The following is a 24,911-nucleotide window of genomic DNA, read 5'->3' as shown; positions in this document are numbered from 1 at the left end:
TAGGTTGTTTAACTTTCATTCAAGGCACAGTGTACCTACTTCTATAATTAAATCATATTATTGTTAGGAAACATTGCAGTTTTATGTCCATTCAGTGGGAATGAATCAAGCTTCATAATGAGGGTTACTAGATGATGATCCCTGCTTAGTGAGAAACTGTATATATTTCCACCCCTGTAAGGATTTTCCCTACTACCATCAAGGAGTGAATCTGCTATTCAGCAAAGACTGAGTTTCATTTTGGAATCTTTCGAGTCTCCGGTAGCATAAGTTTTACTTACCTACTCAACTAGCTAAATATTCATAAGCACATTTGAATGTTGCTGCTAAGTATTACATCTAAGTACATTGAGTGGTTTCTGGCATCTCACAATAAACTGAACAGTGACCAATCAATGTAAATAGGACACAAATCCCAATAGTTTGATTTATCAATTTAGAAATATTTTAAAAAGTAGATAAAATTGAACCAAATATTTTGGATTTAAAATCAATTTACATGTTTGAAATTACCTTTCAGAAATCTGTAGGAAAATATTTGGGAATAGGATTCATATAGTACTTTGACAGAGTGAAGCTCAATTTGAAGAAACAAAAAAAAATTAAAGACCCTAAGAATTAGGCCAATTGGCTCATCGAATCTGCTCCACCATTTGATGTGTTTCTCAACTGCATTCTCCTACCTTCTCGCTGTAATCCTTGATCCCCTTGCTAATCAAGAACCGATCTCTTTCTGTCTGTCTTAAATACATGAAATGACTTGGCCTCCACAGCCTTTTGTAGCAATGAGTTCCACAGGTTCACCAACCACTGGCTGAAGAAATTCCTCATCTTTTTCAGGGGAGGGGACAATGAGGCTGAGGGTGGCCTATCTGCCCTCTCACAAATTGATGCCCTTTACTTAGCGGAACCTTTTTCCGCTAATGAAGTCAGCTGTTACTAGGGGACACAGCTTTAAATTAAGGGGTGGTAGGTATAGGACAGATGTTAGCAGTAGATTTTTTTTACTCAGCGGGTTGAGAGTTCATGGAATGCCCTGCCAGTAGCAGTGGTGGACTCTCCCTCTTTATGGTCATTTAAGCGGGCATTGGATAGGCATATGGAGGTTATTGGGCTAGTGTAGGTTAGGTAGGCTTCGGTCGGCGCAGCATCGAGGGTCGAAGGGCCTGTACTGCGCTGTATTTTTCTATGTTCTATGTTCTACTAGCAAATTATTGAAGGTTCATTTCTTGCCTAACCACAATTTTGGGGCCAGTGCAGGAATTTAGGGATGAGGTGAAGCCTAGCAGATCACCCTTCTTGGTCCTCAATTGAGAAACTGAGGGTGGAATTTCCATCAGTGACTTCCTTTCCAGACCTCCTCCTGCATCCCTTAGATGTTTCCTCCTACCTTTGCCTCATTGTAACCTCACCTCCCCTTTTTGCGACAAGCCATTCTCACAACGACTTGGCCCTGTGGGCTCAAGCTTAAGATGGTGGAACTTCAGATATTCGCAGTGGTGGCCAATGTTTTCGGCCATCTCTTCTGGACCCAAGAAAACTAACTTCCCAATGTGAAATTGTAAGAAAGCCTAATTCCTAATGGCGTTCTTTGCACCTTTCCAATTTGGAGCCTGAAAAGTAATCTGCAGTTTATTTCAGGAATTACAATATTTGTAACTATTATAAATATTAATTTGCAGGTTATTCATTATGTTTCACTAAGTTCGAAATGAAATATTTGATGTGGACTTATTTTGTACAAAGAAACTTCCACAAAGAAACAAAGCTGCTGATATATCAACAAAGAAAATATTAACATTTTGTTTTATTTGGTGGACAATTAATATTAGATGTCTGAAGTAAAATATTATCTAGGTTATTTTATATTTAATGACAGTGGATATTTCCTGTCGGCATTTTATTAGTTGAGTATTCAACAAGATGATGTGTTTCTGTTAACAGGCGAGCACACCTTCGTCTCTGTTTAGAGCGATTGAAGGAACTTATACCACTGGGATCAGAGTGTACCAGGCACACTACTCTTGGTTTACTCAACAAAGCCAAAGCACACATTAAGGTAAAGCAAGACTGTATTACTGCATTTTTCTATGTCAGGTGCTAACAAATTCTTAACATCTTTCAATCTCTTTTACAATTATAATGGTCATTTGTATCATGCTATGAATAAGTTATTATGGAATGTTACTCTCTTGCTCCTGTCATAAAAGATGAGAAAACTATTAACTATTACCAAGTTCCAATTTCTAAAGCATTTAATCAAATGTTTTTTTGTAAACAGCTTTCTCCTAATCACAGTGATGGGATTCCCCTCTGTTGGATGTCAATATACTTGTATTAATGACCTGTCTAAAATTACTGCTGTGAATTCTGATGTTTAAACTGGCAATTCAGTCCTTTGATTAGCTTGATCGGTTAAACCAAATTCCTTGTTTTGTCTTTAATCTATAGAAACTTGAAGAGCTGGATAGGAAGTCACTGTACCAGATTGAGCATCTGGAAAGGGAACATCGTTTTTTAAAGAGGAGGCTGGAACAGCTACAAGGTCTGCCAGAAAATGAACGAATACGAATGGACAGCATAGGGTCCACTGTCTTCTCTGATCGTTCAGATTCAGAACGAGGTAGTCTTTCATAAACTTTTGTGACCATACTCAATTTCTACATAATAGTGATGCATTTTATCACCTCTAAAACTCATAATAATAATGTCTGCTCATGATCCTAACCTATTGCATGAAAAGATCAACATGAGTGAGCTGAAGCTCGTAATGAAGGATTAGAAAGGATATATTTCCTGAAACGTTAGCAAATTGTACAATTATATGCCTCTTGGCTGTTTTATGGGTGAAATAATAATTCTAAGGTGGTAAATAGTTTAAGACTATAAACTACATCATTTGAAATCTAATGCATTAGGAAGAGTACTGGTCTCTGTGAAGAAGGTTATCTAAGATTACAAAGGGATCTTGATCAATTGGGCCAACTTGCTTGAGGAGTGGCACATGGAGTTTAATTTGGATAAATGAAAGATATTGCATTTTGGTAAAATGACCAAGAGCGGAACTTGTACAGTTAATGGTAGGGGCCTGGACAGTGTTGATGAACAGAGAGACCTCGTGGTTCAGGAACATAGTTCCTTGAAAGTTATGTCACACATAGACAGAGTGGTTAAGGCATTTAGCACAATTGAATATACGAGTTGGGATGTCATGTTGAGATTGTTCAGGATATTGGTGAGGCCATTTTAGAAATTCTGTGTATAGTTCTGGTTGCGCTGCTATAGAAATAATTTATTATTAAATTGGAGAGGGTGCAGAAAAACATTTACCAGGATGTTGCCGGGTCTGGACCATTTGAGTTATAAGGACAGGCTGGACCTTTTTCTCACCGGAGTGTATGAGCTTGAGGGATAACCTTTATCAACGTTTATAAAATCTCGAGCAACGTAGATAGAGTGAAAAACAAAAGTCTTTTCCCTAGGATGGGAGATTTCAAAACTAGGGGTTACATTTTTAGGGTGAGAGGAGAAACATTTAAAAGGAACCTGAAGGCCAACTTTTTCAGAGTTCATGTGTAGAATGAACTGCCAGAGGAACTGGTAGATGCAGGTACAGTCGGTTCTGCCATGACACACACTTCTTCAATGCAAATTGGCTACAACGCGATTGAAGAATTTAGACCATTATTTGTAGAACGCGAACTTTCATTATCTGTATTGGCTATAACATGATTCCAGCTCTGTTAGTTTAAATGGTGCTTCTATTGTATGATTTTCTTATAACGTGGGGTTGCACGGGAACAGAACTTATCGTGTTATATCAGGACCGACTGAACAGTTACAACATTTAGAAGAAATTTGAACAGGTATGTGAATAGGAAAAGTTTTAGAGGGATATGGACAAAACGCAGACAAGTGGGACTAGTTTAGTTTGGGAAATTCGATCGGCATGGACAAGTTGTTTCCAAACTATGTGACTCTCTGTCTCCTATTCTATAGGTACAGGAACTAGGCTCTATTTATAAGGGGTAGTTTTTGAAACATTTGGTATTGAGCATTACTGAGTCAAGACTGAGGTCACAGGGTTTAGGACTACACTACCTTACTTTCACCATGTTTGTATTGAGCCAACACTGCACCATGAGCATAGCCTCTCAAATCACTCTATAATGCAAACGTATGGGTCTAGTTTGCTAACTTAAATCTCAAAAAATACATATTTGACAGTATTACCTGCGACTGTACTAATGTTTTGCCATTGCTTATTTCCAGAAGAGATTGAGGTGGATGTTGAGAGCACAGAGTTCTCCCATGGAGACATGGACGATATTAGCACTTCCAGCATCAGTGACCTTGATGACCACAGCAGCCTCCAAAGTGTTGGTAGTGATGAAGGCTACTCCAGCTGCAGCATAAAGCTGTCCTCATCAATTTAAAGAGGACAACCTTGAAGCTACCTGCAAATATATCTGAGGGATCACAATATGACTGGCTACTTCAGCTTTGGACTTTTGTGGAAAAACAATAGGTTAAGGACATGCATTTGTACTACAATGCTTTATGCACAAGGCACTCACCCAGTACTGACCTACATTGCATTGTTTCAAGGAAAGAACTAGCACATAGTGCATAGCATTGTGGGTACAAAGCATGACCACTATTCAGATTCTTTCTTTGTGTATTCGCAGATAATCCATTAGTGTCAATTTAGTTGGAAGATACAAACCTTTTTTATAAAAAAAAAATGCACTTTTAAGCTGAAGAGCATCTTGTTGTGTAGCCCAGAGTTCTGATGTGATTTGAACAATGTCAGAAAGTTTGACTTCCTGACCGATTGTTTCTAACCTGCACTTGGAGGTCTTCATTCCCATTATAAAAACCAGAAAAGATGTTCTCTTTGTGGAGACCTCACCAATCAGATTGTTTAAAAATCTGTTTACTATAGAAAAAAAAACCCCAAATAGAGATCAAAGAACATTTTACCAAATTGGTAATTTATAGCTGATTTTATTTGGTGTGAACGAAACAAAAGTGTTCTCAGTCCCTTTTTGATGTCAAGTTTTATGAAGTTACATCTTAAGGACTGTTTTCTTCTTTTGTTTTTTTTTGTGCTAATGTTGTGCCTTCTAAGTTGTGCATTGTGTTGTCATGAAGTTAGTGTCTCTTATCTAGTTGTCCCTGCATGTATTCAAGAGCAGCTTAAAAATAGTTCAATCTTAATCTTTTTTCTGCACTGCACTCCAACCTTGGTTCTGTAATAGAATGGCCTGATTACTATAAGCATAACCCTGACCTCTCCACCTCCTTCAGGAGCAGGAACTTGAAGCCTGCAAACCGATAAAGTTATTAAATTAGCTTTGCAGGAATAGAAACCTATAAGCTTTGTATCTGTTCAAGCTGTTGGCATACGTGCACGTTGCAGCACACTTAATGGTGTTTTTATAGAGAAGTGAAAGGTTCTACTGTTGCTATGGTAAAATATGTTGGTATCAACTATAGGAGCATTAGGAAGAGATTCAGGTCTACAGCCTGCATAGTTAGTGCATTATCTTTAACTGAGATTTAAAAACCACTAAGCTTTTATTAGGCCCCAAGGTCGCCGTGTTTGAATTTAAATTTTGCCCATTGAATATCCAGTAAATCAGAAATACTTAAATTTAGTTTAAAAATGAAAAAATAGGCCTTCTTTTCATCTAAAATATTCCAATGATTATTTTCTAAAGAGTTGTGGCTTGACTTTTTTTTTTGCAATGCCATTGCCCTGGAAAATAATCACTACTCTAAGGCTCCTAGAGTTGAAGTGCTTACCAGGATATTGCAGTTGTGTTGCGCAATGTTTCACCCATTAAAACTTTTGACCAAAATGCATGGGTAGTTACTCCCATGATTTGCCAATATGCGCTCTTGATGGGTGAGATTCTGTGCTAGAAACAGGAGTTTAAAATCGACCAGTGAACAATTTGGGAAATGAGTATTTATTTGGGAAATAAATACTTTTTATTTCAGTAGATAAGAAAGCACTTGCATATACTCAAACAGCCCTTCAGTTTCACACTATTATGAAGCATTTCAGGTCAGAAACCAAGCATAGGTTCTTTGTGTTGGGTGTGGCTTACATAATTGGAAGTGGTCTATCTGAAGAAGATCTAAACTTCAAGTAAATCTGGTCATCCTTGGTATATTTGTTTGCCTCTACAGGAGGAATTGTAACAGGTTACAGTTTTAACTGAGCTTGTATAAATATTTACAAACACAATGTTGCTGAAATACTTCAAATTGCACTAGTGTTTTCTATCGAGTTCCAAACTCAAAACTATGAAAGGAAGCCAAAAGAATTTCACATTGAGAAATTCTACAATTTTTTCACATTAAAAAAGTTAATACAAAAAATTTAATTCTGGTGCTACTCAATGACAGTTATTTGGGATATAATTGTAACAAATTTGGAACTGCTTACTTGGTCGATTATATTACCTTCTTACCAGCCCAATTTGGTTTAGTTAGTTATCATATGGTCAGTACGTTTACCTGGCAGCTTTGCAATATATTTTAAACATCCTCACTTTTTTAATTTCCTTCTCTGCCACTTAAGTGAGCAGAACCTGAATGTAAAACAAAAGGCAGCTTTTTATTAATCAGAGCACTCAGCTACAGGATTGTAACTGATAGACCAACAGAGATTCCTGTGTATTTGTAGGATTACACTTAATAATGTACAGCAACGTCCATAGGTCTACATAAGACATATCCTATAGATATTGTCTGAATCTGATTTCACTGATTACGAAAATCCAATGTTTTGTGCTTCTTGCTTTCACTCAAGATTGTTTAGAAGTAAACCTGGCTATCATCCAAGCTCCTTGCAATTGAAGTTGTACAGTACCTTAATCTTCTAAAACGGTAAAGCAAATTGGCCAGGACTGGCAGATTCAGTTAATATTACTCGAGTTCTTGGTTTGACTTTAGTAATATGACTTAACAAATTTGAATGTTGAGCATTCAGTAAAGCTGGAGCATTCTTTGAATTTTGTCAAAAGCCACTTTGGATGCAACAGTTACATGTTTTAATATGTGTATCCAAATCTCCCAATAGACCACTTAATCAGATCCAGTTACTGTGTACTTTCAAACAACTTGCAATAAAATCATGGGTAATGGAAATTGTGTGTATAGAAGGTTGATAATTTTGGGAATCAGAAAATTTAACAATAGGTTAAAAAAACTATCATAGTTGTGGGTGAGAACACAAGTCCAACAAATGGCACAATACTACCAGAAAAGCCTTAAATTACATCATTACTGTGATACTGCAAAAAATACTCAAACCTATTTCAGTATTTTGATGCTATTAAAGTTTGATAAAATGCATAGGAACATGTGATATCTTTGCCCTTACTTTCAGCAGTAACAGCCAGCAATAAATAATTGGCAACAATTAAAATTTCCAAGCGCTTTGTGGGTTTTGTTATAGGTTATTTTTATGATGGATTAAAATGACTAGCTCTTTGAAGAAGCAAAGGAGAAAAAGAAACTTTAGTTAATATTCACAAAGCATGCAGGGCTTTGAACTGCTTTTGATCATACTCTTCATACCAGTAGTAATGCTTTGTATCAGTTTACTTAAGATGGATAATATGGAAAGAAGATTCCCCCCATCTTAATTGGTGCCACTGCATGATATCTGAATTTTAAAGTACAAAATCTGTGCTGCTGGTTTTACAGCAGCTCTGTGCAACTGTTGTCCTGTTCTAAGCCTGTGCAAATATGCACTGAATTGATGACAATATCTGATTACATTTAAGCAACATATGCATTCCTCTGTAGAGTCCAGCCCCATGTCCAGATACAGTATTGAGTATTTTTCATTTGTTATGGCCTCCATGCCAGAAGTTAAATTGTGCAACAAGGAATAATATACATAAGTACACTTTTAGGACAGACCTATAATCTTCCCATACCTGCATTATGTAAAGGCAGCCCAACATAGACATCTTTCTCCCCTCTCCTATTGTACACATTGCAACTTTTGTACACTTATGCCAGCTGTTAACTTACATCATGATATGTTTCACTGATGCGCTTCAAATGCATTTGAGAATAACTTTGCCTCCTTAGATATTAAGAAAAATTAAACTGAGCTGTATTTTTTTTTAAAGTATGAAAAGAATGGCTAAATAAATGGAAAAATTCAAGTAACCTGATTCACTCCCATCTCGAAATGAGCAATAATGCCTGAGTATACTCTCAATTTAAACTTGAAGTACACCAAACAAAAATTGGAGACTGTGCAAGTAATGGAGCCCAGTTACCTAATGATAGTTAACTCTGATTCATGTTAACAAAATATGACATTATCCCTTTTTATGAAAGTCCATGGTGAATTCAAAACTTGTTACATTAAATCTGATACCTTGGTAGAATGCTTACTTATCTAGTAACATTAAGTGCTCAACAATATACTGCAATTTCATTAGCTTACAATCTACCAAATTTGTAAGGAAGGGTAAGTATAGGTACTTGCAAGCCTGTGATCATCAGACTGGTTTGTTATCCAGCACAAGTGTACATCGTTTTCTGCTAAGTCCCAAATCCACTATATTAATCCAAGTTCTGTCATCCAGATGAAAAAAAAAGCAATTGTGCATTCTTCTTCATTCATTTGGGAGAAATAAAACTGCAGAAACGCTCATCCAAATACCATAGCCATTTTAAAATTGATGCAATATTAGCATAGGAACAAACTTCTATAAAATATCAATTCTTAGAATATAAGACAGGACCTGTCACATTTGATGTTCGGAATTGAAACTGATCAAAGTTTTTGCTTATTCAGTTCACACCTTGCTTACTTGACTTGAAGGCTAAGTTTGCAAAATATGAAATGCTTGGTAATTATTTAACCTCATTAATCTCAACTGTTTGAAAGGACTCATGTCAATCTTGGACTTCAAATTTTCATTAGTCCCTGGATATTTCCTACTAACTTCCTGGCTAAAAATCACCTCATTTCATGAAAAGTAGACAAATTATAACCTGAATAGTAAGCTACACTTTAATTACCTATCTTGATGGCACCAAGCAGATTGCAGATTCAATATTTTGCTCAGGTTTGATTGATTATCCACATCATTATCCCTGCACAAATATGCCAAATTTCTGTTGACAAATTCCCCTCCAAAATTACACCAAAACAAGTTGCAATCAAAATAAGTTGGAACAACTAAGTTGTTCACTGTCTTCAAAGGACGATTGCATGATACTGTTTTAAACTGAAATAATTTAACAATAAAAATAATGATTCTTTCCCACCTCTCTAGATACATGATTAATCTGCAATAGGTGGGAAACAGACATTACTGGGGGAAAAAAACTCAGCAGGTCTGCTACCATAAGGAGAGAAAGCAGAGCTAACATTTCTGGTTCAATGACCCTTCTTCAGAATTTGGACTTAAAACATTAACTCTGTTTTCTCCCACAGATGCTGCCAGACTTGGAGGTTTTCCAACAATTTCTGTTTCTGATGTCCAGCATCTGGGGTTCTTTGGTTTTTTTGTATAATTGAAATATACTTTGAGGAACAATATGTATTAAGAAATTATTTTAATTCTTTTGTGATTTGTATTGACAAGTTTATCACAAATTTTCAATAATGTACCTATTCATATTTTCTGTAAGTACTGAGATTTAGTTAAATACTGAATAAGCTGAGGAAAATTTCAATATACACCAGAGGTTGCCTCTCCCATTTAGTTTCCTGCCATTTATCACTATGTTTATCTAACCTAATATACACAGATTGCATTTGCAACTTTTGAGATGGTGCTGTTCAGAGTTTACACACTAACACTGTTCAGTTACCATGAACATAATTTTACAAAGTATTTTCCTTCCACCTACAGAATTTGCCTCAAACTTGCAATATTTACAGCAGAATTTGAAACAGTTGTGTAGCACTGGCAGCTCTCTCAACTTGCTGGAACATGCACATCTGCCACTCATAAATAAAGGCTTCAGGCTATCTAGAAAATAGTATTCCTTACTAAAGTGGGACACCAAATCAAGTTTTTAAGGCTTTTCATGAACACTCAACTTTCATATAGAGAAAGTTTGATGTTTAAAAATAAATCCTCATTAGACTTGGTGGACCTTGTCATATCAAGATACACTACTCTTCCTCTCACAGTAACTTGGCAACTGACTATTAAACAGATTCCACTTGGAAAAATCTCATTCAATTTTCAAATTATATGAACTTAAAAATATAATTGTTAAAAATATGGCTTTTATCTCAGCTGTCAGTAATTGAGGCAAGTACTGTTGTTTATAAACAGCAAAATGTAGAGCATTGTATTCCAGTGAAAGCATCTGGGTAGTGCTATTGTTCTTTTGTCTTTCTCTTCTTCCTCCTCCTCCCCTCCCCCCAATTAGCAACTGGTATTTTTGATTCCAAAAGCCAGCATTAATTGACCATAAACATTAGCACTGACCAAGTCCCTCCAAAGGTAACTGTGTAGTAGTACCCAAGTCTAGAATTTAGCACATTTATTAATAGTTATCAACAGAATTTAACAGCAGTGGCATACATTTATTGGTCGTAATGAAAGTTGCACTGGTGTCAGTATGGGTGCTATTTATAATTTCAACATTGGTTTAACAGATAATTATTGATAAACATTTATAGCTTGAATCAACATGCTGCAAAGTGTACAAAATGAGGCTTGTAACAAGTCTCAAATAGAATGCAGTGACAGGGAAACCAGGATATATCATTGAGGTAGCCTGTCTGTTCCCACTGAATACCCAATGTATATGTGTAAAGACTTACTTCATGCTGGTTCAAACTAATAGCACACTTGTTCCCCCAAGCTACCTGAATTTGAAATATTGCTTTAACTGTGTTTGTAGATAAACCTCTTATTTACCTCTTGTATAAAGCATAAAATAAAACTTCATTTTGTGAAATACTGTATTACTTGTGCCACCTGCATTAAGAGCTATTCAGTGGAACAATGACAAGTGCAAGGTAGTCAAAGTATATATAAAGGTCTAAAATATACTAAAGACTTATGTCTGAAAAACAAATCTCAACATTTCCTCTCCAGATTCTAGCTCATATCACACATGATTCTGACTCAAATTCTCAATCATTGATATTGACAGTTTTTTGAAGCACGACAGACTTTATCTCACTTGTGCAAATTTTCAACAGTGATTCTTGTTAAATATTTCTCCCAATTTACTGGTTGACCTGATTTATTTTAAGAAGTGAAATATACAAATTTGTCAGCGGTTGCAAAAATAAGTGATTACTCTTACAACTATGATAATATATAAATTGATTGTAAATGTTAAATACAGGACTTAAGGCACCCAAACTTACCATATTTCACTGATTCAGTTGTTTAACTTACAGCAGTTGCATTATGTGTAAATAGTACCACTATTTATTTGATCAATCCAAAGGGATCTCTTTCTAAATAGTAAAAGTAGGTAAGTCCCTTGGGCCGGATGGGATTCATCCTGGGATTTTCTGGAAACCCAGGGAGGAGATTGCCAAGACTTTGATCTTTATGTTGTCATTGTCTACAGTAATTGTGCAAGAAAACATTAGGATAGTAAATGTCGTTCCTTATTCAAGAAAGGGAGTAGAGGCAACCCTGAAAATTATAGACCTGTGACACTTACTTCAGTTGTGGGTAAACTTATAAGAGAGAACATTTAGAGAGGAATAAGTTGATTAGGGATAGGCAACATGGTTTTGTGAAGGGTAGGTTATGCCTCACTAACTTCATTGAGTTCTTTGAGAAGGTGACCAAACATGTGGAGGCAGGGAAAGTGGTTGATGTGGTGTATATGGACTTCAGTAAGGCATTTGATAAGGTTCCCCACAGTAGGTGATGGCACAAAATACGGAGACATAGGATTGAGGGTGATTTAGCAGTTTGGATCAAATTGGCTAGCTGAAAGAAAACAGAGGGTATTCATCCTGGTCTTCAGTTACTAGGGGTACTGCACCTGATCTGTTTTGGGTCCACTGTTGTTTGTCATTTATATAAATGATCTGGATGAGGGCATAGAAGGATGGGTTAGTAAATTTGTGGATGATACTAAGGTTGGTAGAGTGGATAGTGATGAATGTTGTAGGTTACAAAGAGACACAGATAAGCTGCAGAGCTGGGCTGAGAGGTGGCAAATGAAGTTTAATGCCAACAAGTGTGAGGTGATTCACTTTGGAAGGAGTAACAAGAATAAAGAGTACTGGGCTAATGGTAAGATTCTTGGTAGTGTAGATGAGCAGAGGGATCTCTGTGTCCATGTACATAGATCCCTGAAAGTTGACATCCAGGTTGATGGGGTTGTTAAGAATGCACATGGTGTGTTAGCTTTTATTGATAGAGGGACTGAGTTTCAGAATCGTGAGATCATGCTGCAGCTGTACAAAACTCTGGTGCGATCACATTTAGAGTATTGCACACAGTTCTGGTCACCGCATTATAGGAAGGGTGTGGAAGCTTTGGAAAGGGTTCAAAGGAGATTTACTAGGATGTTGCCTGTTATGGAGGGAAGATCCTCCAAGGAAAAGCTGAGGGAGTTGTGGCTGTTTTCTATAGAGAGGAGGTGGTTGAGAAGCAACTTAATTGAGACAGGATAATCAGAGGGTCAGATAGATTGGACAGTGAGAGCCTTTTTCCTTGGATGGCGATAGCCAGCATGAGGGGACACAGCTTTAAATTGAGGGGGATATAGATATAGGTCAGAGGTAGTTTCTTTACTCAGAGTAGTAGGGGTGAGAAACACTGCCTGCAACAGTAGTAGACTCACCAACTTTAAAGGGCATTTAAATGGTCATTGAATAGAGATATGGACGAGAATGGAATAGTGTAGGTTAGATGGGCTTCAGATTAGTTCCACAGGTCGGCTCACCATTGAGAGCCAAAAGGCCTGTACTGCGCTGTAATGTTCTATGTTACTTAAGCCAGTAAGTGAGCTATGATAAAAAAGACTTCTTTCCTTCATCACCCCATCAATCCTAAAATTCAAAAAATAATTCAATCATCTTGAACACTGACATCCTGAAATTAAAATTAGTATTACTTTCAGCAGTAAGGAAGGAAGTTTAGAATGAATTGGCGCAGTCCTAAAATTGTTGAATTTTACACATCAAATTTCTCCTTTCTAAGTGCCAAAGACTGACATCAAATTTCAATTTACTTTATTTTCTTGAATAATAAATAAGCCTTCAGTCTTATCAATCAACAAAATAATTTAAAATATCAACTTTCTTTAGTTATTATTCTTTTGCGGTAAAATACTCCCAGTTTGGTGTCCATTAGAGAGAAACATTTTTATTCAAACATTTTTTTAATCCTTGTGGAAGTAATGTGGGATGGAATGATAATTACTCATTGGTTAACAGTAGATTTGGAAATGGAACAAAGATGGGACATTGCAAGCAAAACAGTCATTTTCAACAGCATAGATATTGCTCCTCATCTCAGTTCATTTAGTTTGAAAATTTTATGCCAGAAAATACACAGGACAGGAGTGATTTTACTTTGTTTATTTGTTAAAATTGCCCAATTATACATACAAAACAAAAAACTTCAATTTGTAAAAATTACACTTCCTCAAATAGGAAGATTGATTTATCAAATCCTCCACCTGCCTCAGTAATGGATGATAACTATACACAATTAACTTCCTCACAGCTACAATTTTTGTGCTGACAGACCAAATGAACTTGGCAAAAAAAAACTATTAAAAGTGCACTAATGTAATACGCCATCCACAAAAGAAAATAGGAAGAAATACATAATCTTGGAAATACTCTATACAGGTGCTAGCTACTGTGGCATAAGATGCCGCACGTTGTATTTGGATGTGTCTTGGTATTGAGTCATCGGTCTGTCTGCTATTCCACATGTGCCAACTCCAACCTTTCCAGTCACACTTTCAGGTGAGGCAAAAATGCTTTTCTTCACCTTGTAAAATAAAATCCAACATTAGTCCCATTACCTTTCACAAGCATTTTCCTGTCATTAAGAATGATAAATCTATCCATCAGCAACACATTTTTGCTTATTTGCATTTTACATTGAATACTTTGAAAACAATTCTCATCATAAACAGCACATACTTCATACACAGTTGTTCTCACAAAAAAAGTCATTAAAAAAAATGACATTTGGAAACCAAAAACACAATAAGCAACTTAATTGATAGTATTCAAAAGAAAAAGATGCAACAGAGTTTTTTTTTACTTGTGACTTTTGATCACAATAGTTTAGCACAACTGAACAGCAACTACAAAGTGGGGGAAGGTATCCTGTACAGAATCTGGTATTTGAAGAATGTCATAGCAATCTATCATTTAATAATAGGGTGCTCCTTGAAGATATGAATGAGGTAAATATGAAAGTTAGTTCTGTATTTCCAAGTATAAAGCGCATACCAATACATTAGTACTGTAATTTTCAACATTAGTATTGTAGCCAAGCATAATAATGTGATGAAATTGGGGCAGATTCCCTTTCAGCACTCTGTAGAGATAGCAGCTAGCACTATGTTAAAGGGAAAATTTAGACATGCATTTAGGAAAATTCTAAACAACAGCTGGAACTGAAAAATGGTATAATGTTGCACAATGAAGTGACATGACAAAATCAGTGACAACAACCCAAAATAACAAGTGTCAAGGAAGAAGTTTTAAAAATTGAAATACACTGGACTAAAGTAAAAGCCCCTTTTCATACCATTCTACATCCCCCAATATGAACTTCCATTTATCTAAAATAATGGTACTGTTCCCACTAAGAACCCTGATATCGGAGATCCCATGGGTGTTCCGTTGGTTTGTCTGTAGACTACGTGGATGACACCTTTGTCTTCACTAAACGAAACAAATTCGAGGAAACCTTCAAGACCATCAATAATCCCCTTACTGGCATAAAATTCACTAAAGAGGAGGAAAACAACAACAAACTGCCATTCCTAGATGTCACAGTACAGCAAATAGTCAATGGGGAACTTCAAACCAGCGTCTGCAAGAAAATAACATACGGACCAAATATTGAACTACAAGAAGCAATCATTCCAATATCCACAAACAAAGCTGCATTAGAACATTATTTCAATGAGCCATCACACACTGCAGGACAGAGGAACTACGCAGAGCAAGAGGAAAATCACCTCTCCAGTGTATTAAAAAATAATGGGTACCCAATGAACACAGTCCACATACTTCTCAGCAACAAATCTAAACAAGCAGACAAAACACGTCCAAAAACCCTAGCCACTCTCCCCTACTTCAAAGACATCTCCAAAATGACTGCCAGACTACTCAGACCCCTTAGCAACATGGTAGCCCGCAAACCCACCAACACAATAAAACCACAGCTAATGAATTTGAAAGACCTTATACAGACAAGCAAAACTAATGTCATTTACAAAATACCTTGCAAGGACTGTAACAAACAGCACATTGGACAACAGACAGAAAACTAGCCACCAGGATACATGAGCGTCAACGAGCCAAAATAAGACATGACCCACTCTCACAGGTATCCTTACATACAGATGAGGAAGGACACCACTTCGACTGGGACAACACATCCATCCAAGGACAAGCCAAACAGAGACACGCACGAGAATTCCGAGAAGCATGGCATTCCAATGGAAACACTATCAACAAGCACATTGACTTGGATCCCATTTACCACCTCCTGAGAAAAAAGAACAGGAAATGACAAGACCACAGGAAATGATAAGACCACAGGAAATGACTCACCAGCCCCAAGAAACTCAAACATCTAAAGCGGGCTACACCACTCGTGCTTCATTCAGAGACTCACTGAAGATGTTACCTAGTATGGTGATGAAACTTCTGAAAATGAACCTTCCAGCTCAGCAAGCAAACCTACATCCAGAACCTCAACCTGAGCTACAAATCTTCTCAAAACTCGCTAACAGACCAATGCATCACATCACATAGACCGCAAGTTTGATCAGGTCCTAACTCATCATAAACAAGCAACAGATAAGGTGCAACTTAGAACATCACATTGCAGTTAAGGGTCTTCAGCCTTTGATGTTGCACCGACCTGTGCATCCAGTCTAAACGCCTCCTAACCTACTCTATTCCATTATCATCCATATGTTTATCCAATGACCATTTAAATGTTCCTAATGTTGGCAAAACCACTATTGTTCCAGACAGGGCATTCCATGCCCCTGCTACTCTCTGAATGAAGAACTTAACTCCGACATCTGTTCTATATTTATTAACCATCAATTTAAAGCTATATCCCCTCGTGTTAGCCATCACCATCCAAGGAAAAAAGGCTCTCACTGTTCATTCTATCTAATCTGATCATCTTGAATACCTCTAATAAATCACCTCTTAACCTTCTTTTCTCTAGCAAAAACAGCCTCAAGTCCCTCAGCCTTTTCTCATAAGACCTTCCCTCCTTAGTAAGCAACATCCTAGTACATCGCCTGTGAACCTTTTCCAATAATATCCTTCCTATAATGCAGTGACCAGAACTGTACGCAATACTCCAAGTGCGGCCACACCAGAGTTTTGTACAGCTGCAGCATGACCTCGTGGCTCCGAAACTCAATCCCTCTACCATTAAAAGCTAACACACTGTATGCCTCATTAACAACCCTATCAACCTGGGTGGCAACTTTCAAGGATCAGTGTACATGAACACTGAGATGTCTGCTCATCTACACTACCAAGAATCTTACCATTAGCCCAGTACTCTTTATTCCTTTTACTCTTTCCAAAGTGAATCACCTCATGTTTATCCACATTAAACTCTATTTTGCCACCTCTCAGCCCAGCTCTGCAGCTTATCTATGACCCTCTGTAACCTGCAACATCCTTCCACACTGTCCACAACTCCATGTTTAGTCGTACATTTACCAACCCAACTTTCTATGCCTCATCCAAGTCATTCATAAAAATGACAAACAGCAGTGGCCCCAAAACAGATCCATGTGTAACTGAACTCCAGGATGAACATTTCCCATCAGCCACCACCCTCTGTCTTCTTTCAGCTAACCAATTTCTGATACAAAACACAAAATCACCCTCAATCCCATGCCTCTGTATTTTGTGCAATAGCTTACTGAGAGGAACCTTAAGAAATGCTTTGCTGAAATCCACATCAACCACTTTATCTTCATCCACCTGTTTGGTCACCATCTCAAAGAACTCAGTAAGGTTTGTGAGGTACGACTGACCCGTCAGAAAACCGTGTTGACTATCCCTAATCAACCTATTCCTCTCTACATGATTATAAATCCTACCTCTCATAGTCCTTTCCACATTTTACCCACAACCGAAATAAGGCTATAATTACCAGGGTTGTCTCTTTTCCCCTTCTTGAATAAGGGAATAACATTTGCTATCCTCCAGTCCTATGGCACCATTCCTGTAGAAAACGACGACATAAAAATTAAAGCCAAAGGCTCTGCAATCTCCTCCCTGGCTTCCCAGAGAGTCCTGTCTAGTCTAATAGCCTGTATCTCAGTATTCTCCTCGACAACATTGTCTTTTCGCAGTGTGAATACTGACAAAAAATATTTATTTAGCATTTCTCCTATCTCTTCCGACTCCGTGCACAACTTCCCAATACTGTCCTTGACTGGCCCTAATCTTACTCCATTCTGGATTAGTGGTGCTGGAAGAGCACAGCAGTTCAGGCAGCATCCAAGGAGCAGCGAAATCGACGTTTCAGGCAAAAGCCCTTCATCAGGAATAAAGGCAGTGAGCCTGAAGGGTGGAGAGATAAGCTAGAGGAGGGTGGGGGTGGGGAGAGAGTAGCATAGAGTACAATAGGTGAGTGGGGGAGGGGATGAAGGTGATAGGTCAGGGAGGAGAGGGTGGAGTGGAGAGGTGGAAAAGGAGATAGGCAGGTCGGACAAGTCCGGACAAGTCATGGGGACAGTTACTGAGCTGGAAGTTTGGAACTAGGGTGAGGTGGGGGAAGGGGAAATGAGGAAACTGGTGAAGTCCACATTGATGCCCTGGGGTTGAAGTGTTCTGAGGTGGAAGATGAGGCGTTCTTCCTCCAGGCGTCTGGTGGTGAGGGAGCGGCGGTGAAGGAGGCCCAGGACCTCCATGTCCTCGGCAGAGTGGGAGGGGGAGTTGAAATGTTGGCCACAGGGCGGTGTGGTTGATTGGTGCGGGTGTCCCGGAGATGATCCCTAAAGCGCTCTGCTAGGAGGCGTCCAGTCTCCCCAATATACAGGAGACCGCAACGGGAGCAACGGATACAATAAATGATATTACTGGATGTGCAGGTAAACTTTGATGGATGTGGAAGGCTTCTTTAGGGCCTTGGATAGAAGTGAGGGAGGAGGTGTGGGCGCAGGTTTTGCAATTCCTGCGGTGGCAGGGGAAGGTGCCAGGTTGGGAGGGTGGGTTGTAGGGGGGCATCGACCTGACCAGGTAGTCACGGAGGGAACGGTCTTTGCAGAAGACGGAAAGGGGTGGGGAGGGAAATATATCCCTGATGGTGGGGAGTTTTTGGAGGTGGCAGAAATGTCGGCAGATGATTTGGTTTATGCAAAGGTTTGTAGGGTGGAAGGTGAGCACCAGGGACGTTCTGTCCTTGTTACGGTTGGAGGGGTAGGGTCTGAGGGCTGAGGTGCGGGATGTGGACGAGATGCGTTGGAGGGCATCTTTAACCACATGGGAAGGGAAATTGCGGTCTCTAAAGGAGGAGGCCATCTGGTGTGTTCTGTGGTGGAACTGGTCCTCCTGGGAGCAGATACGGCGGAGGCAGAGGAATTGGGAATACGGGATGGCATTTTTGCAAGAGGTAGGGTGGGAAGAGGTGTAATCCAGGTAGCTGTAGGAGTCGGTGGCTTTGTAAAAAATGTCAGTGTCAAGTCGGTCATCAATAATGGAGATGGAGAGGTCCAGGAAGGGGAGGGAGGTATCAGAGATGGTCCAGGTAAACTTAAGGTCAGGGTAGAATGTGTTGGTGAAGTCGATGAATTGCTCAACCTCCTCGCGGGAGCACGAGGTGGAGCCAATGCAGTCATCAATGTAGCGGTGGAAGAGGTGTGGAGTGATGCCGGTGTAATTACGGAAGATCACGGGCGGCACGGTGGCACAGTGGTTAGCACTGCTGCCTCACAGCGCCAGAGACCCGGGTTCAATTCCCGCCTCAGGCGACTGACTGTGTGGAGTTTGCACATTCTCCCCGTGTCTGCGTGGGTTTCCTCCGGGTGCTCCGGTTTCCTCCCACAGTCCAAAGATGTGCAGGTCAGGTGAATTGGCCATGCTAAATTGCCCGTAGTGTTAGGTAAGGGGTAAATGTAGGGATATGGGTGGGTTGCGCTTTAGCGGGGCGGTGTGGACTTGTTGGGCCGAAGGGCCTGTTTCCACACTGTAAGTAATCTAATCTAAGTAATCTAATCTAATCTAATCAACTGCTCTACATAGCCAACAAAGAGACAGGCATAGCTGGGGCCCATACGTGGGCCCATGGCTATCCCTTTGGTCTGGAGGAAGTGGGAGGATTCGAAGGAGAAATTGTTATGGGTGAGGACCAGTTCAGCCAAACAAATGAGTGTGTTGGTGGAAGGGTACTGTTGGGGACGTCTGGAGAGGAAAAAACGGAGGGCTTGGAGGCCCTGGTCATGGCGGATGGAGGTGTAGAGGGATTGGATATCCATGGTGAAGATGAGGCGTTGGGACCAGGGAAACGGAAGTCTTGGAGGAGGTGGAGGGCGTGGGTGGTGTCTCGAACGTATCTGGGGAGTTCCTGGATTAGGGGGGATAGGACAGTGTAGAGGTAGGTGGAGATGAGTTCAGTGGGGCAGGAGCATGCTGAGGCAATGGGTCGGCCAGGGTGTTCAGGCTTGTGGATTTTGAGAAGGAGGTAGAACCGGGCAGTGCGGTTGGAAGCTGTGGGTGGGAGTTCTCCTGAGGTGATGAGGTTGTGTATGGTCTGGGAGATGATGGTTTGGTGATGGGGGGTGGGGTCATGGTCGAGGGAGCAGTAGGAAGAGGTGTCCTCGAGTTGACGTTTGGCTTCAGCGGTGTAAAGGTCAGTGCGCCAGACTACCACTGCGCCCCCTTTATCCGCTGGCTTGATGGTGAGGTTGGGATTGGAGCAGAGGGATTGGAGGGCTGCGCATTGTGAGGGTGAGAGGTTGGAGTGGGGGAGGGGGGGTAGACAGTTTGAGGCGGTTAACGTCCCGGCAGCAGTTGGAAATGAAGAGGTTGAGGGCAGGTAATAGGCCAGCGCGGGGTGTCCAGGTGGATGCAGTGTGTTGGAGGTGGGCGAAGGGGTCCTCGGAAGGTGGGCGGGAGTCCTGATTGTGAAAGTAAGCTCGGAGGCGGAGGCGACGGAAGAAGTGTTCGACGTCACGGCGTGTATTAAATTCATTGATGCGTGGACGGAGGGGGATGAAGGTGAGTCCTTTGCTGAGGACTGATCGTTCGTCCTCAGTGAGGGGAAGGTCTGGAGGGATGGTGAAAATTTGGCAGGGCTGGGCGCTGGGATCTGGTGTGGGTGTGGAGGCGGAACCTGTAAATGGAGTGGGTCTGATGTGGGGTGGAGTCATGAGCTGGGGTAATGTTCCCCTCGGGGTTCTGGGGGGTGGGGATAGTGACAGTGGGGTCTGTGGGGGGCGTGTCAGCAGAATGCAGGTGAGTGGCGCTGGTGGGGGCGGAAGTGGTGGTGATGACGGCAGTAAGGGTGGGCGAAGTCACTGAGTGTGTGGCATCAGCGATAATGTGAGGGGCGGAAGTGACATCACATGCGATGCATGAGGAATTGTGAGGGGCGGAAGTGGTTGTGGGAGTGGCCATGATGGGGGAGGAAGTGACATCATCAATCAGCATGGGGGTGGCAGCTGCATCAGCAACATGGCTAATGGTGTTTGAGTAGTTTCCGAGGCCAGGGGAATCTTCTAGAATGTTTGAGGAGTGCTGGTTATGGAGTTGGGTAGATAAAAGTTTGCTGTACTTACAGTTTTTGATGTTTGAGATGGAATTGAAATACTGTTTGAGAGTATGAATTCTCCTGAGGTTGAAGTACAGAGTGGGTCCTTTGCAATTCTGAGAGAGTGTGGCCCTCAGCTGAGGCAGGGCCGACTGGAGAGAGGTTAGGTGCCGGCGCATTGCTGCAAGCGTGGAGCGGAGGATCTTGAAAGAGAACCGTTGCTGGTGTTTTTGAATCTGCAGTCTGTACTGTTTGTCCTGTTCGGTCCGAACCTAATCTTACTCGTCATTCTTTTCTTCCTGATATACCTATAGAAAGTTTCAGGGTTTTCCTTGATCCTACCTATCAATGACTTGTCATGTCCCCTCCTGGCTCTTCTTAGCTCTCTCTTTAGGTCCTTCCCAGCTAACTTGTAACTCTCAAGCACCCTAAATGAGCCTCCTTCTTCAACTTGAAAAGAGAGATTCAACATAGAACATTCCAGTGCAGTACAGGCCCTTCAGCCCTAGATGTTGTGCCAACCTGTGAAACCAATCTGAAGCACATCTATCCTACACTATTCCATTCTCATCTATATGCTTATCCAATGACCATTTAAAATGTCCTTAAAGTTGGCAAGTCTACTACTGTTGGAGGCAGTGCTTTCCACGCTGCTACTATTCCATGAGTAAAGAAACTACCCGATATCTGTCCTACATCTATCACCCCCTCAATTTAAAGCTATGTCCCCTCATGCCAGCTATCACCCCCTGATTATCTCATATGTCTCAATTACGTCACCTCTCAACCTTCTTCTCTCTAATGAAAACAGCCTCAAGTCTCTCAGTGTTTCCTTCTAAGACCTTCCTTCCATACCAGGCAATAGCCTAGTAAATCTCCTCTGAACCCTTTCCAAAACTTCCAGAACTGTATGCAATAATCCAAATGTGGCCCCACCAGAGTTTTGGACAGCTGCAGCATGACGTCATGGTTCCAAAACTTAATCCCTCTACCAATAACAGGTAACACACCGTATGCCTTCTTAACAACTCTATCAACCTGAGTGGCAACTTTCAGGATCTATGAACGTGGACACCGAGATCTCTCTGCTGATCTACACTACCAAGCCCAGTACTCTGCATTCCTGTTACTCCTTCCAAAGTGAATCACCTCACACTTTTCCGCATTAAACTCCATTGGCCACATCTCAGCCCAGCTCTGTAGCTTATCTATGTCCCTCTGTAACCTGCAACATCCTTGCTCACTACCCATTCAACAAGGGATGGGTTAAGTCACTCACAACTCCACCGATCTTAGTATCATCCACAAATTTACTAACCCATCCTTCTATGTCCTCATCCAGGTCATTTACAAAAATGACAAACAACATGGGCCCAAAACAGATCAGCACCAGAGACCCGGGTTCAATTCCCGCCTCAGGTGACTGACTGTGTGGAGTTTGCACATTCTCCCCGTGGGTTTCCTCCAGATGCTCCGGTTTCCTCCCACAGTACAAAGACGTGCAGGTCAGGTGAATTGGCCATGCTAAATTGCCTGTAGGAGAAAGTAAGGACTGCAGATGCTGGAGATCAGAGCTGAAAAATGTGTTGCTGGAAAAGCGCAGCAGGTCAGGCAGCATCCAAGAAGCAGAAGAATCGACGTTTCGGGCATAAGCCCTTCTTCAGGAAATTGCCTGTAGTGTCAGGTGAAGGGGTAAATATAGGGGAATGGGGCTGGGTGGGTTGCGTTTCGGCGGGTCAGTGTGGACTTGTTGGGCTGCAGGGCCTGTTTCCACACTGTAAGTAATCTAATCTAAAACAGATCATGTGCAGCACACCACTAGTAAATGAACTCCAGGATGAATATTTCCCATCATCTACCATCCTCTGTCTTCTTTCAGCTAGCCAATTTCTGATCCAAACTGCTAAATCCCCCTCAATCCCATGCCTCTGTATTTTGTGCAATAACCTACTGTAGAGAACCTTATCAAACGTCTTACTGAAATCCATATACAACACATCAACCGCTTTACCTTCAGCCACCTGTTTGGTCACCTTCTCAAAGAACTGAATAAGGTTTGAGGGTATGACCTATGCTTCACAAAACAGTGTTTACTATCCCTAATCAAATTATTCCCCTCGAGATGATTATAAATCCTATCTCTTATAACCCATTCCAACACTTTACCACCAATGTAAAGCTCATAGGTTGATAATTACTAGGGTTGTCTCTACTCCCCTTCAACAAGGGGACATGTGTTATCCTCCAGTCTTCTGTCACTATTCCTGTAGACAGTGACAACATAAAGATAAAAGCCAAAGGCTCTGCAATCTCCTCCCTGGCTTCCCAGAGAATCCTAGGATAAAACACATCTGGCCCAGGAGACTTATCTATTTTCACATTTTCCAGAATTGCTAACACCTCCACCTTATGCACCTCAATCCCATCTAGTCTAGTAGCCTGTGTCTCAGTATTCTCCTTGACAACATTCTTTTTCCAGGGTGAATACGGACAAAAAAGTATTCATTTAGCACTTCCCCTATCTCCTCTGACTCCATGCACAACCTCCCACTACTGTCCTTGATTGGCCCTAGTCTTGCTCTTGTCATTCTTTTATTCCTGATATACCTATAGAAAGCCTTGTAGTTTTTCTTGATCCTACCCACCAATGACTTCTCATATCACCTCCTGACTCTTCTTAGTTCTCTCTTTCGGTCTTTCCTGGCTAACCTGTAACTCTCAAGCACCCTAACTGAGCCTTCACATCTCAACCTAACATCAGTCTTCTTCTTCCCCTTGAAGAGAGATCCAACATCCTCAGTAAACCAGGGCTCCCACACTCGACAACTTCCTCCCTGCCTTACCGGTACATACTTATCAAGGACCGTTTTGACATTATTAGGCAAGAACTTTTGAAAGCTGACTGGGGGCAGATGTTCGCAGGTAAAGGGACGGCTGGAAAATAGGAAACCTTCAGAAATGAGATAATGAGAATCCAGAGAAAGTATTTTCCTGTCAGGGTGAAAGGAAAGACTGGTAGGTATAGGGAATGCTGGATGACGAAAGAAATTGAGGGTTTGGTTAAGAAAAAGAAGGAAGCATATGTAAGGTACAGACATGATAGATCGAATGAATCCTTAGAGTATAAAGGAAGTAGGAGTATACTTAAGAGGGAAATCAGGAGGGCAAAAAGGGGACATGAGATAGCTTTGGCAAATAGAATTAAGGAGAATCCAAAGAGGTTTTACAAATACATTAAGGACAAAAGGGTAACTAGGGAGAGAATAGGGCCCCTCAAAGATCAGCAAAGTGGCCTTTGTGTGGACCGCAGAAAATGGGGGAGAAACTGTATGAATATTTTGCATCAGTATTTACTCTGGAAAAGGATATGGAAGACATAGACTGTAGGGAAATAGATGGTGACATCTTGCAAAATGTCCATATTACAGAGGAGGAAGTGCTGGATGTCTTGAAACGCATAGAAGTGGATAAATCCCAGGACCTGATCAGATGTACCTGAGAACTCTGTGGGAAGCTAGAGAAGTGATTGCTGGGCCTCTTGCTGAGATATTTGTATCATCGATAGTCACAGGTGAAGTGTGGAAGACTGGAGGTTGGCAAACGTGGTGCCACTGTTTAAGAAGGGTGGTAAGGATAAGCCAGAGAACTATAGACCAGTGAGCCTGACCTTGGTGGCGGGCAAGTTGTTGGAGGGAATCCTGAGGGACAGGATGTACATGTATTTGGAAAGGCAAGGACTGATTAGGGATAGTCAACATGGCTTTGTGCGTGGGAAATCATGTCTCACAAACTTGATTGAGTTTTTTGAGGAAGTAACAAAGAGGATTGATGAGGGCAGAGTGGTAGATGTGATCTATATGGACTTCAGTAAGGCCTTCGATAAGGTTCCCAATGGGAGACTGATTAGCAAGATTAGATCTCATGGAATACAGGGAGAACTAGCCA

At 40.7% G+C, this 24,911-nt stretch overlaps 2 protein-coding genes across 4 annotated transcripts in view; one reads left to right on the top strand and one right to left on the bottom strand.

Annotated features, from left to right (window-relative positions):
- mxi1 (max interactor 1, dimerization protein) overlaps positions 1-10,962 on the top strand; it is an 86,277-nt gene extending 75,315 nt beyond the window's left edge. For both annotated transcript variants that reach the window (XM_072557057.1, XM_072557058.1), the window contains exons 4-6: positions 1,945-2,059; positions 2,452-2,623; positions 4,273-10,962. In XM_072557057.1, coding sequence (XP_072413158.1) covers positions 1,945-2,059; positions 2,452-2,623; positions 4,273-4,436 — 451 coding nt within the window. In that variant the 3' untranslated portion in view covers positions 4,437-10,962. The remainder of the gene's footprint in view (positions 1-1,944; positions 2,060-2,451; positions 2,624-4,272) is intronic.
- A 2,584-nt stretch (positions 10,963-13,546) lies between these two features.
- The window catches only part of smndc1 (survival motor neuron domain containing 1), a 35,859-nt gene continuing 24,494 nt past the window's right edge, over positions 13,547-24,911 (bottom strand). The window contains exons 6-7 of one of the 2 annotated variants that reach the window (XM_072557049.1): positions 17,367-17,438; positions 13,547-13,982 (exon numbers count right to left, since the gene is read on the bottom strand). In XM_072557049.1, the coding sequence (XP_072413150.1) occupies positions 17,412-17,438 (27 nt within the window). In that variant the 3' untranslated portion in view covers positions 13,547-13,982; positions 17,367-17,411. The remainder of the gene's footprint in view (positions 13,983-17,366; positions 17,439-24,911) is intronic. The other variant, XM_072557048.1, reaches the window with a different exon arrangement.

This window comes from Chiloscyllium punctatum, chromosome 38, assembly GCF_047496795.1.
Source record: "Chiloscyllium punctatum isolate Juve2018m chromosome 38, sChiPun1.3, whole genome shotgun sequence".
NCBI classification, from domain to species: domain Eukaryota; kingdom Metazoa; phylum Chordata; class Chondrichthyes; order Orectolobiformes; family Hemiscylliidae; genus Chiloscyllium; species Chiloscyllium punctatum.
The sequence above is the reverse complement of the archived record's forward strand: the minus strand, read 5'-3'. Positions and strand labels throughout refer to the sequence as shown.